General features: G+C 40.8%; 1 protein-coding gene across 5 annotated transcripts in view; it reads left to right on the top strand.

Annotated features, from left to right (window-relative positions):
* The first annotated feature begins 376 nt into the window (after positions 1–376).
* ANO10 (anoctamin 10) overlaps positions 377–13,096 on the top strand; it is a 127,044-nt gene continuing 114,324 nt past the window's right edge. Inside the window, exons 1-6 of one of the 5 annotated variants that reach the window (XM_054817459.1) lie at positions 377–479; positions 3,515–3,667; positions 4,738–4,920; positions 6,449–6,583; positions 8,187–8,306; positions 10,843–11,412. In XM_054817459.1, the coding sequence (XP_054673434.1) occupies positions 3,529–3,667; positions 4,738–4,920; positions 6,449–6,583; positions 8,187–8,306; positions 10,843–11,412 (1,147 nt within the window). In that variant the 5' untranslated portion in view covers positions 377–479; positions 3,515–3,528. The other 4 variants (XM_054817460.1, XM_054817461.1, XM_054817463.1 and 1 more) reach the window with 4 other exon arrangements.

Here is a 13,096-nt window from a genome sequence, read left to right as displayed (position 1 = left end):
AAAACTAACCCAGCTGAAGCGCAGGGGTTTTAGCTTGAGCTCCAGAAGGAGATTTGGCCTGACAGAAGACAGCACAGGAAGGGAAAGGTGCAAAAAACCTCCGAGGATGAAGTGAAAGCTCACGGTCCATACAAGTGTTGATAAAACACTGCAATAAAAATATTTTGAAAGCGTTATAGCACCAGGCACCCACTGCCACCGCCTCCGGGGCCCCCAGCCCCGGCCAACAGTCGAAGCCTCCCCTCAGCCGTCCCGCGCTTGCCCCGTGGGCACGCGAACGGGGTGGGGCATCACCGCCTCCGGCCAATGGGAGGAGGAAAGCTAGGTGCGGCGGGCGGGGCTACGGCGCGGAGAGGCGTGGCCAGCGGTGGGCGGTGGCACGTTGGGCCGCCCCGGCGCCACTCCCTACCAGCGCCCGTTGCCTGCGGTCGCAGCCCGCCGTCCGCCCCGCCCTGCGGATGTGGAGCCGGCAGCTGGCGGTGAGTGGGGAGTGGGCGGCTGTCCTCCAGCGGGAAGGGGCTCTCGTTGCCTGCGTCGCTGCCGTGAGGGGAGGAGCCTTCCCGCTGCCCGCCCACCCCGGCCTTCCCCGCCGTGGCGTGGAGCGAACGCCGAGCCGCCCCTTACCGCCCAGGCACGTTCGCCCGGAGGCGTTCAGGCGGGTGGATGCTGGGCCGGGGGCGCTGGGCAGGGCCCGGAACCGGCTCAGCCTTGGAAGCCAGGCCCGTTCCCGGCGCGGTGCCCGCCGCAGCTGTGAGCGCCCCTTCCCCCCGCCGAGGCGGGCGGCGTTCGGGCTCGGGCTCGCCTCCTGCGGGCGCGGGGGGCTCGGGGCGGCGGGGGCTCGAGGCGGGGCCCGGCCTGGCGTCAGGGAGTGAGTCACTGGCCGTGCCGGCGGGGGGGAGGGGGGCCCGGCCGGGCCAGGCCTGTCTCCGCCCCAGTTGCCCGGTTCCTATAAAAGGAGAGCGAGGCGCAGGCGGGCAGCGGGGGTTGCCGGACAGGGTCTGGAGGCTGATGTTATGGCGGTCGCTGCGAGGGGCGCTACCGCTTCTGGCGGCCCGGGGGCGCCGGGCTGGTGGTAGGGCTGCCCGATTCCCAGGCAGCGTGTCCGCCGCTCCTCTGCACCGCCACCACCCCTTGGCAAGGGGGCTGCAGCTCCCACCGCCCTGAGAGCTGTGCTGGCTTGGAGACCGCCCGGCATGGCCACCCAACGGCTTCGTGACTTGGAAGTGACCCGTGGGGGTTTAGAAGTCCTTTTGTCTCTGCTCCCCGCGCTTCTGGGTCTGTCATAAGTTACACTGCACGTTGGTACGAAAGAAGAGGCCAAATTACATCCCACTGGATCTGTGCTAGGCGTTGGACTCTGTGGTATAGGAAATCACAAACGCAGGTTTGAAGAGCGCTGCAGCCCTGTTCGAGTTTTCAGTCGTAATAAGCCTGTAACAAATTTTACCTGGTCACCACACCAAGCGCAGTAAACGATAGGAGCCAAGTTTACTGAGTGGCATGCTGTTTATACAAAAACTGGTTTTGGATGATATCTATATCACTGGAGAGAACAGTTAACTAGTAATAATTAGTAACTAGTACTTTTCATTTTTTAAAATCCATAGAAGTTGCAATATGCACAATGTGACAGCTGTTACCTTTAAAAAAAAAAAACCCAAATCTGATTATGGAAAGTGATGCAATAAGGTGGAGTGACTTGTCAAGATAGTGTAGTCAATCATTGACAATCACAGTTACAGTGCCTAATTGCTGATTATGTTTTCCTTTGATTCATTCTGCTTGTGCAGATTTGCATCTAAAATGTTTTAAAATACTGTTAAAGATATACATGCTTGGGTTCAGAGCTGTGAATCCAAATGCTGCAGAATTGTGTGCGTGTGAACTGGCAAGTAAAACTAACTGAAAACCTCATTGAAATTTGGCTTGAAATTTTTTTTGCCAGTCAAAAGCAAATAGACTTGTTGATTACAATACGCATTTATTTATGGTATCACTGTGTTTTGTAAGATAATTTATATGAAATACTGGAGATTGTGATTTCTATGTGAATCACACAAGCATAACTGTCATAGAAGTTGAACTGCATCTGTAGAACAACTTAGAAATTAAGTAATTTCAGTCTTTGAACAGGAGGAGGGAAAACTGCTTAAAGGCAGTTCCTTTCTTCAGTGAAGTTGTTAGCAAAAAACCCTCCAAACCCCAAACTGTCCCCTCAGTTTTAAATTCAGTAAATTCAGTATATGATAGGCTTTTTTGGTTTTTTGTTTTTTTTTTTTTTAAATTGTATTATTTTAAACTGAGTAGGTTAGTTACCAGATTCATCTTTTTATCTCGACCTCTGGGTTGTTTTATGAAGCCTGATATAATGATCTCTGTAGAATTATTTGTATAAAAATTGAAGGCACAGTGTCAAGAAGACTTATGAGGAGCAACTGAGGGAACTGGGGTGGATTAGCCTGGAGAAAAGGAGGCTGAGTGGAGACCTTATTGCTCTCTACAACTACCTGAAAGGAGGTTGTAGCCAGGGGGGTGTTGGTCTCTTCTCCCAAGTAACAAGCAACAGGACAAGAGGAAATAGCCTCCAGTTGTGCCAGGGGAGGTTTAGGTTGGGTATTAGGAAAAATTTCTTCACTGACAGGGTTGTCAAGCACTGGAACAGGCTGCCCAGGGGAGTGGTTGAGTCACCATCCCTGGAGGTATTTAAAAGACCTGTAGATGTGGTGCTTAGGGACATGGTTTAGTGGTGGAGTTGCAGTGATATGTTAATGACTGGATGAGATGATCTTAGGGTCTTTTCTCACCTGAATGATTCTATGATTCTACAAAGGTTCACTTAGTTCAGTTGGATTATTTACATATAAAACTATGCTCATCCTCAACACTTTGCAGCTGGACTTTGTCACAGAACACTTGGTTTATATCTTCCAACAAGTCATTTAAGTGCTTTGTGCATAATTTGCCTATCTATGTGATAGGTGTCCTGCTCACCTCCCCAAGGTAGTATAAATTTCCTTGGTATGGTTAAAGCTTCACGAGAGCTTCACTGAGAAGGTTCCTCCTTAAGACTATAACGTGTTTGCACACTCTTACCAGGAGGAGCTTATTGGTTTTAGATATGTTTGACTAATGTTCTCTTCTGTTAATATTTTCATTTGCTGAAAAATATACTGTAGGAAGTTGCAAGCTGTTGCTTTCGATGATAGCTTCTCTTTATTACTTTGTTTTTATTTATTTATTTGCTTTCTCTTCATTGCTACTTTGCTATACATAGCAACAACAATTGCCCTACTTACTAGGGCATAAATGCCACCGAAGACTGGGAGCATCTTGGCGAGTGACAATTGGAGAGGTTACTCAAACTGCTCTTTTCAGTAGGTCCACAGAAACAGGTACCTGCCACTTTGCTAAGCACAGACATATGTAACTCTACCATAGTAAAGTTTTGGTTTTTTTAAGATTGATACCAAATATTTTTTTAACACTGGCATTTTTGTTTTGTTTTTGTACTTAGCAAGCTCTCAAAAGATGGCAGAAAGCTGGTCTTTCTTGGATACTTTTGAGCCTAACTTCAGGCCTCTGGTAGTAATTGAGCTTGCAAAAGGCACCAAAGAGGAAACTATAGAATGGTTCACTAAACGAATTGTGGACAAAAAAGCAAATGGAGGTGAGTACAGTATGACCTTCTGTAACACTTTGAAATCAAACTGGCTGTCATTGTGATATGAAGACATACAGAAAATTAGTTTTCAGGTACTTTGTAGTTTAATTAACGTTTAGCCAATCCCACTCTACTTCACATTTTTGAAGTCGCTTAATTTTATGTAAGAGTACAGCTTCATGCTGGGGTCATGAATATGTAATAACTGAATCCGGTTAACACAGTTATTAATGAAAATTGTGGCTTAAGATCACATGCCTGTTGAACTCTAGAGTCCTTCCATTTTTGTGGTGAAACCCTGATAACCTCTCCTTCAACATAGTTTTGATACTAGTTTTTATATTAATTGTCTAGAGCAAGTTTCTGTTGCTTATGAGAACATCGTAAACCTTACCAAAATGAAGACTCATCACATCTGCTATCCTGTCTACAAGACTTGGTACCATGTTGTAGAACGAAATTAAGTTAGCAGGAAGCAATTTAATCTTGATAAATTCATGTTGGATTTTAATTATCTTTTTTGCTACCTTGTAGGCTCTTACAAAGACAGTGTTTCATTACTTGTTTTAGTATACTTCCAGGAATTGAAGTTAGGCTAATTAGCATTTTTTAGAAAGGCATTATTTATAGGTATTGTAGCTTATATTTTCTTGTCAATAATCTTTCCATGGCTGTTGGATTTGTAACTGCTTGCTTTCAGGCCTCTGTTAGATAAGCCAGGGATGTTTCTATTTCAAAAAGTCTAGTCTCCTTAAAATGAGCGGGAGTATTTGCAGAAGCAGTGGTTGCTTACGTGATGTGAGCATGACAGGAGTAGATCCAAACTGTCTCTGTTGTTCCAGTTCACTGTCTGTGAGCGCTTCCACAGAAACAGGGCTAAATCAGGGGCTGACCCCATAAGATTCTCAACACCACAGATCAGCTGCTGTTGAAGCCTTAATTCTTTGTGCCCTTAAAAAGATGAGCTTCAGCGCTCCTGATAACTAGGTCCAATGTGATGGATGCTAAAAACCTAGGTTTTTGAGAGGTAATTTTAATGTATTCTCTTCCTTATTTTGCCTTTCTTTACTTTAAAGGTGCACAACTGCTGGTTAAACCGTTGGTCACAGAAAATGGAGATGAAACTATCTATCTAGTTGGAGCTTCCCACTTAAGGCTGTTGCTGGGAGCTGAAACTGTGGGTTTGGTGAAAGAATGTAATGATAACTCAATGAGAACTTTTACATACAGCAGTAGAAAAACTTTTAAAGATTTTGCAGGTAAGCAATTTTAGGGGTCCTTTTCAATGCAAAGCTGTGGCTAAAGATTATAAGCAGTTATGCTGCTAAATCTTTCATGGTCTTTGTATTCCTTGGAATGGTAACAACAGAACTAGAAAGAACAAGCTGTGAAAAATTTTTACCTATGGCAATTCAGATCGTATAATCAAATACTATTTTTTTTCTTTCACGTGGCTTTCGCTTTCTGCTTATGCTTTACTTTATGCTTTTGCATGCTCCAAATAGTCTCTTATTTGTATGAAAGATTTTTGTTGGAAATAAGGCAAGAAAAAATACTTTATAAACATGAGTGCAGGATTAGCAATCAATGTTATTAATTAACATAGCAATTTAATTTCTGTGAGCCAGTTTTGAGGCTTATCATCTTATAGTTAGCTGGAGAAAATGGAACATTTTGCTCTATTATATTTACATATCTAACAGAATTAAATAATTAAATATCACTACAGAGCCATTCAGTGATATTTGGGCACGATTAGCAAAATCATTCCTTTTCCTCTTTGAGGAGGTGCCAATGCAGTAGCATTTTCTTTTAAATGTACTACCTGTAAGGTATTTAACCCCACTACAGTGGCAGAACTCATTTTGCTCTCCAGAAATATTGGAGTTCTAGCTTAGCAAGACTAATACTTTTTATGCGCCTGTTTTGGTGATGCCTTTCACCGCATTTTCAATATCAAGGTTCTCGGGTCTGTCTGAAACAATAATAAAGTTGAGTTTTGTTGCTTGTTTGATGCTGCTTTATTCAACACTGCTGCTATGTGCAATAACTGTTTCAGTGCCTTTTGTTTTGTGACCTTGCTTTCCTGAAATTAGGAAGCCTTGAGAAGAATTGTCACTTGTAAACATGCCATTTTTGTTTCGTTTACATTCTTAATCTCACCGTCATTGCTAACGTATTGTCTAGTAGCAGCTGGAACTCCAACTGCTGTAAATCTAAAAGATAATTTTTGCTGTATCTCCTGGTCTTTTTTCTTTTTTAAAACACTAATATAATTTTAGTTCTGTCCAGATCTAATCAGAGGATAATATAGTTGACCATGCTTAGATGAGTATGCTTACTGAAAAGGAGATATTTCCTGACATCTTGCTGGTTTTTTGTTATGAAAATGCTTCAGGAACTGTATGGCAGAAAGGGGTATGGAGATTCTGATATTGGCAAATAATGGATGCCCATGTAAGAGTCTTTCAGCAGGGCAGGAGTATGTAGTGCTTGTTGGTATACTATCCCAGCCTCCAGCAATTAGTACTTCTGGGGTGTCTTTGTCCCTTGAGTGATTTGTTCTCTTAGTTCACCTGGGTAGTCAAAAGTGCAGTGGCCAATGTGTGCCAGTTAGAGAAAACGTCTTCCCAAGGTGTTTATTTTTAAAAGTGGAGGTTTTGCTAATGGATGTTGGTTGGCAGTAATTGTCAAATAAATTTTTTTCTGATCATTTTTGATGGTTATTTACTGCCAGGGTTGTCTTCCTATGCTGCACAATTTCATACTGCTTTCTTTTTAATTTAGATGACAATCACAATTTCCTTACAATGGCAGAATGTCAGTATATCATCAAACATGAACTCGAAAATTTGAGAGCTAAAGATGAAAAAATCATCCCTGGATATCCTCAGGCAAAGCTGTATCCAGGAAAATCAATTGGTAAGCAATGTAGTTTGTTGCCTGTAACTCACTGTGTTGATGTAGAATAGTGTTCATGGTGAAAAAAACTTAATTTTCCTGCAATGAAGAGAAATCCTTCAGGCGTTAAAGTCCCTCTAATTTTAATCAACTTTGTTTTCTCACCGCTCCACAGTGATAGGACAAGAGGCAATGGATGCACAGTGCAACAAGAGACATTCTGAATAGATACCGAGAAAATGTTTTTCACAATGAGGGTAATCAAACATTGGAACAGGGTTTTAGAGAGATTGTGGTAACTCTGTCCTGGGAGACTTTTAGATCTTGACTACACAAGGCCCTGAGCAGCCTGATTTAAGCTGGACCTGATGACTTCCAGAGGGCATTCCATCCTGAATCTTTCCGTGAGGCTGAGACTCTGGCCTTATGCTCTTTTCAGTTGGGTAATTTTCACGTATATTGATGTCATCCATTACTTTTATAATTAGTACAAAAATAGTTGTTTTTAAAAAATTACATAATGATATACTTGGATTGTCTCTGTGTAAAAATACTGGAATGACAAACTGTTCCAGAGCTATACATTTCATGATATGAAGGAAGTTTTATTTCGTTCATTTGGTTTTCTCTTTGCTTCAAGAGTTCTTCCTTTTCATGGGAGAAAGAAGCAATGAGAGCTAATGCTATTTTTGTCGTAGCTGGAACTAGTTCATTGGCAGAGATACTACAGTTTCTTAGGAGAATTCATCTTAATATTTGTATGTCAGGAACAATGTCTTTATTCATTAGTGTTGACCATCAAAGAAAGAGATCTGTGCATATCAGTGGTTCAAGAAATGTAAATAAACGTAGATGTCAGATGAGTTTACATTGGTCATTTTTTATATAGCTAAGGTAGTTTTCTAGTTATGTCAAGTAGATGCCAATGGGAAATGGTAAAAAACTATCATACAACTTCCCATGCCTTCCCTCTCCTGTTTTTGAATTTATTTTCTTTTTTAGTATTTCTGTAGTTGTAACTTCCAGAGCAGTTTGTCAGTTGTTTATTCACACAGTTGGTATTGCTTTCTGTAATAAAGTTAAATACAAATTGTGGAATATTTGGTTTGTTTGCAATGAAGATGTGTTGTGATTTATGAATTAGTGTAAATTCAAAAATGTTTTTAGTATCTTTCCCATAATTAATACAAAAATTGCTCTTCAATTTAGTGTGTTGTTTTGGTTTTGCTATGTCAGTGTGATTTGTTATGCCTTTCTTTGCTCAAATGCAAGAGCCAGGCCTTTCCCCACAAAGCTACACGTGGCATTTCAGTTCTGATCTGTAGCACTTTTTGTTACTCAAGCTGCAACTGATTATATTGCAAACCTATGGAATAATTAATAGATGTAAAAAGTTACTCCTTTTCTTCCAGTGGACAGCACAGTCTTTGTAGGAATAGACAGAACTGCTCTCTATAATGAATAATTTTTAACTAACAGGCAATTTATTTGTTTTTAGGGTTTAAATGCTAGATTTATTTCAAAGTAACTTTAGGCTCGCTAAGTACATAATGTAACCTATTTGCTTATATCAACTTCACAGTCCGTTGGAGGAGTGCTAGGTACTTTTTTTTTTTCCTTCTAGTGAGAAGATTATTGACGAGTGGTATTCTAGTTCAGATTTTCCCGCTGCATGATAGAGAAGAGTTGAAAAAGCTCCGTCACAGCTGGTATGGCCGAGTGAAAGTTGGCTATCAACCTTTAGGTATGTGAACACTTACTGCAGTACAAATAAAGTGCAGGGTTTCTTCTGGAGAAGTTTTCTCTTCAGTTTGCGTGAGAAGACCAAGGGTCCTTCCTAACTTCTACTCCAGCATTTAGCCTCTATAGAAGTGAAACTCCTGTATGGATGGTAAGTATTGTGCCAAAAAGTCTGTTGTCTCGCTACAAGTTTATGTTTTCACATCTCCAACAACTCACTGCAGCTCACCTCCTCTAACATTACCTTTCTGCCCAAGTTGCTTCATTGGCCATTGTGAACCAAAGTCTTTGTTTTACCCAGCCTTGCTTTTACTGATCTTGGAATCAACAAAGTGGCTTAGGCTCCAGTTAAGGAAACATCCACATTTCCAGACTTGTCATGCACAGTTGAGATCTCTTCATTGAATTCTCTTTGATTCTAAGATGGCTGTAGGATAATCTTTTTCTGTAATGACTCACAATACAACTGTTCTGGAATGAAGTGCTGGATGTGCAGGCTTCTGTCTCTTGATTTTCTTTCTCGTGGCTGCAGGAGTTCTGTATATAGACCTTTGGTCATAGTTTCCAAGTTGGAGCCAGGGGCAGTTCAAAGGCTCGGCATTTGCACTGTGATCATCTAGCACAGAGTCTTGAAATTGGATCTTTGCTCTTTGCCAGTTGGGAAAGTTTTTCCTCTTTTGGCATTTCCTGTGTAATGGTTGGAGACTTGCAAAATTGGTGGCTTAGAGCTTGCAGATTCAGTGTCTGCAAGCTTCCATGTAACAACAGTCTGCACATCACAAATTCTGCTTACCATCCGTAAAGCAGTAATGGACCAAGCCGAGACTGTTTTCTCAAACTGACTCTTGACCGGAAGGCTCCTCAGTGTATGGAATTCCCAAAGCTATTTTGAGTTGTAGGCATGTTAAGAGAGTGTTTACAACTGTTTGTTTTAAATTCATTGCCTGTATGAAGACTGTATGTTGTTGCGTGCCACCATCACTTGAGTATATTTTACACACTGAATAAGCTTAAAATGAAAATAATTTTTAGTTTAGCAATGTGGAAAGTTCTGGATTCTAAACCTGTAAACTTTACTTAAAAATAAGAAAATAAACATTTGGGAGTTTGCTGGATTATTATTCTCTGGGTCTTGCAGTTGCTTGAGATTCCTTCCTGAGCTACAGGAAGTTAAAGATCTGGCTCGATAATGCCTGCCTCCGAAGTATTGTGTTAAGGGTCTTACTGTGTGCTTGTCTTTTGTTTATGTAGGAGGGGTTTTTTTTAACTGACATTGAATACACACAAAATTTCAAAGTAAATCCCAGGAAGCCTGTTATGCATGTACTAATTTAGGGATGTCTTTCATGTTGTGTGTTTGGAGTGTGAAATGATGCTAATGGCCCACACTTGAACTTACTTGTTAATTTTTGAGGGATGTTGGAGTGCTGATTATTCTGTCTGTTTGCCTTTCATTCTTGCTTTCAGAGACTTAGCTGATTGGCAGTTGTGAACTTCTGCTGTAGTGTTTTGTAAAACATAAGCCATAAGAATATTCTGGTATTGTACAGGAGTGTTTGATGTGCTACTTTTCTATGGAGAGTACGTTTACAGTATCAATTCAGAGGTCATGATGTCATGGCTGTTTTGTTAAGCTGATGAATACGTACCAGTAGCATACAAGCAATCTGGTCTTCCAAGGAGGCAAAGATAAAACAGACTTCAGCATTCTAAACTCGGTTTGCTAGGCATTTCTGTATCTTATTTTGTTCTGCCATTTCTAGATTATGTTGGGTAATACTCCTACAATTTTTATTAGTAGTAAGGTAAGTGAGATCTTGTCTTCCTTGGAGGTAATACATCTGTCATGAAATATATCCATTAGTATTGTACTTTTCAAGTCTTTATAACACCTGAGCAGACAACCTCAGTGTGTACAGCAAATGCGCATTTCATGTATCAGTTGTCTGCTGAAGAGAATGTCTCAGCCTGGGTGTGCTATATGACATCTTCAGTATACCTTTCCATCTATTCCTTTAGTTCCTTGAGGGCTGGCAAAGCACAACTAGTCCTTTTTAGCCCTGAGCAGGCTGAAACAAATTTGTTTCCCAGGTATACATACACCAGTGAGAATCTTCAGAAGTTAGGTGTCACTTGCTGTTAAAGTTTGGTTTTTATTATATCAAATGTCTTCCGTGCCATCCTAGCCATTCATTGATAGATTCTGTTTTCAAGAATGCTAGTGGATTTGGTTTGGGTTTTTTCTCTTTTTTTCCCCTCTGGATATCTGATGTTGATTTGGTAAGTACTGAGAGATTTGACTTCCCTACCATCTGAATATATGTATATACATTTGCGTGTGTGTGTATGTATATATAACAAAAAAAATTCAAATAACTTTCTGAGTTTTTGGAATATGGGAGAGGGAGGAACAAAAAGCAATAATACTCATTGTGTTATTTAGGAAAAAAATGGGCCAAGGGATTCATGTAAAGTAAAGTTTGATGTTATCCTGACATCTATGTTAAGTGTAGTCTTAATTGATTCATTTTTCTCCACAGATGAGATACGCTGCTACTTTGGTGAAACTATTGCTCTCTACTTCGGCTTCTTAGAGTACTTCACATTTGCTTTGATTCCAATGGCTGTCATTGGGATTCCTTATTACATGTTTGCATGGGAAGACTATGACAAATATGTGATGTTTGCCACATTCAATCTGCTCTGGTCCACTGTGATACTGGAAGTTTGGAAGCGGATTTGCGCCATCGTGACATACCGTTGGGGGACACTGTTGATGAAACGACATTTTGAAGAACCAAGACCAGGCTTCCATGGTGTCCTGGGTATCAATCCCGTCACTGGGAGAGAGGAACCAGTGTACTCGAGTATTAAGAGACAGATACGGATTTATCTGGTGTCCTTACCATTTGTGTGCCTTTGCCTCTACTTCTCACTGTACGTGATGATGATTTACTTTGACTTGGAACAGTGGGCTCTGGATTATCATGAAGAGAATGAGTCTAACTTCAGCAGCTTGATGCTGTTTGTGCCCAGTATCATATATGCTGTTGTGATTGAAATTATGAACCGTATCTATCGCTATGCTGCTGAATTCTTAACCTCATGGGGTAAGAAAGTTGTTTATTCTTCTTCCTTGAAGTTAGAATATCAGATGTTTACAATTTATTTGTAGAATATGTTATTGTGAGTTCTTGTTCAATAGAATGCTAAAGAAATTTCCTGAAGTAAATTTTTATTGTGGGGTAAAAAAGATGGCCATTTTAACTTCTTACATTTATTTTGAGTGTTCTGAGACTGCAGTTTCATGTTTGCTGTAATTTCGTCTGAGTCTAGCATGCCATCAAAAGGGGTGATCCTGCCTTCCTCCTCAGCCTCTCTCTGCCTTTGGTGCAGAAGTCCCCCTTCCCTGATTTAACTCTTTGACGATATCAGACATAGCACTGCCAGAAGTGGCAAGGTGAGAGCATGAGGATGGGACCTCAGAGATGGATGGCAGGAGGGACTGTCCTGGCAGTTTGCATCCACAGCCTGGATTCACTGAACGCATCCTGGTCTACTAATATATCTGTGCAGAGGACAGAGGCACCAAAATAATGCAACAAGATCTAAAAACATCAACTAAATGTTATATGAGAGTGTTTGTGTATGCTATATAGATAATGAAGACAGAGATTTCACATCCCTATCAAAATATTTTCCTCTGGGCAGAAGAGGAGGAATGTTATAATAGATTGCCTTGTTTTCCCTGTGTGTGAGACTCATTTAGCAACTTGGGCTTTATGTTTTGTAACCTAACATAAGGGTAGTGAAATGTCAGTGTTCATTTTGAATTTTAGTACTTTTACAGACATGTGCAGTCAACTTCAGACAAAGTTAATAGATGAAGCCAATGGGAAGTTGAGTCTTTTGTGTAGCTCAATATGACATATGTTTACAGGACAGAATCCAGGTTACTAAAGCTGGAGGCCCAGAAAATTAACCTAAGAAAGATTAAGCAAAAGAGAGATTGATGCAGAAGACGGAGTAAAAAGAAGTGTTGAAGTTTGGATTGGTTATGCATGCCAAAATGATTTGCTCAGCAAATCCAACTTGACAGCACGATAGTAAAAGCAAGCAATTTGTTTATGACTGTTCAAGGGTTTTATTTAAATCATGACTTTTAAATTCATATCTAGGTTTCAACTGACTGTTTTGTTTCATTTTTTTCACTGTACTGCAATAAAAAGCCTTTATTCAAAATGCCCAGTTGTGTTTATCAGGTAGACTAAAATAACAAGTAACCCAAGTATTTTTTTGGTTTTAAGCTGATGTTACATATTCAGCAGCAGCAATATTTATGTAACTCACTATACTGACAGCTTCTGCCTTTTCCGTGCTATCCAACGTGTTTATGCTGCTGTGCTTTGAATAGGATGAAGAGGTCATCTGGCTGACCTATCTCATCTCCCACCTGGCGTATTTTCAGCTAAGATCTGACTTAACTGGCAAAACATAGGAAACAATCTGGGGTATTTTTAAGCGCACCTCTTTCACCCATTTATCATGAAAACTGATCATTTAGTGAATGGTAAAAGTTAAAATTGCATTCAGTTCCCTGAGTGCATCTCCCACATGTCAGGCTCAACTTCACGCTATGTCAGAGTAAAAGTCTGCTGTTCTGTCCTGAACAAGGTCCATAGGTGACCGTCTCTTTGCAGCCTTGTTAACACAACTCGTGCTAGTCACTAACTAGGCACATTTTATTAAGTGTTAAGAATGATGGATGGTTTGTCTGTTATAAAACAGCTTTTC

This window comes from Grus americana, chromosome 2, assembly GCF_028858705.1.
Source record: "Grus americana isolate bGruAme1 chromosome 2, bGruAme1.mat, whole genome shotgun sequence".
NCBI classification, from domain to species: domain Eukaryota; kingdom Metazoa; phylum Chordata; class Aves; order Gruiformes; family Gruidae; genus Grus; species Grus americana.
This window is presented reverse-complemented; position numbering and strand designations above follow the sequence as displayed.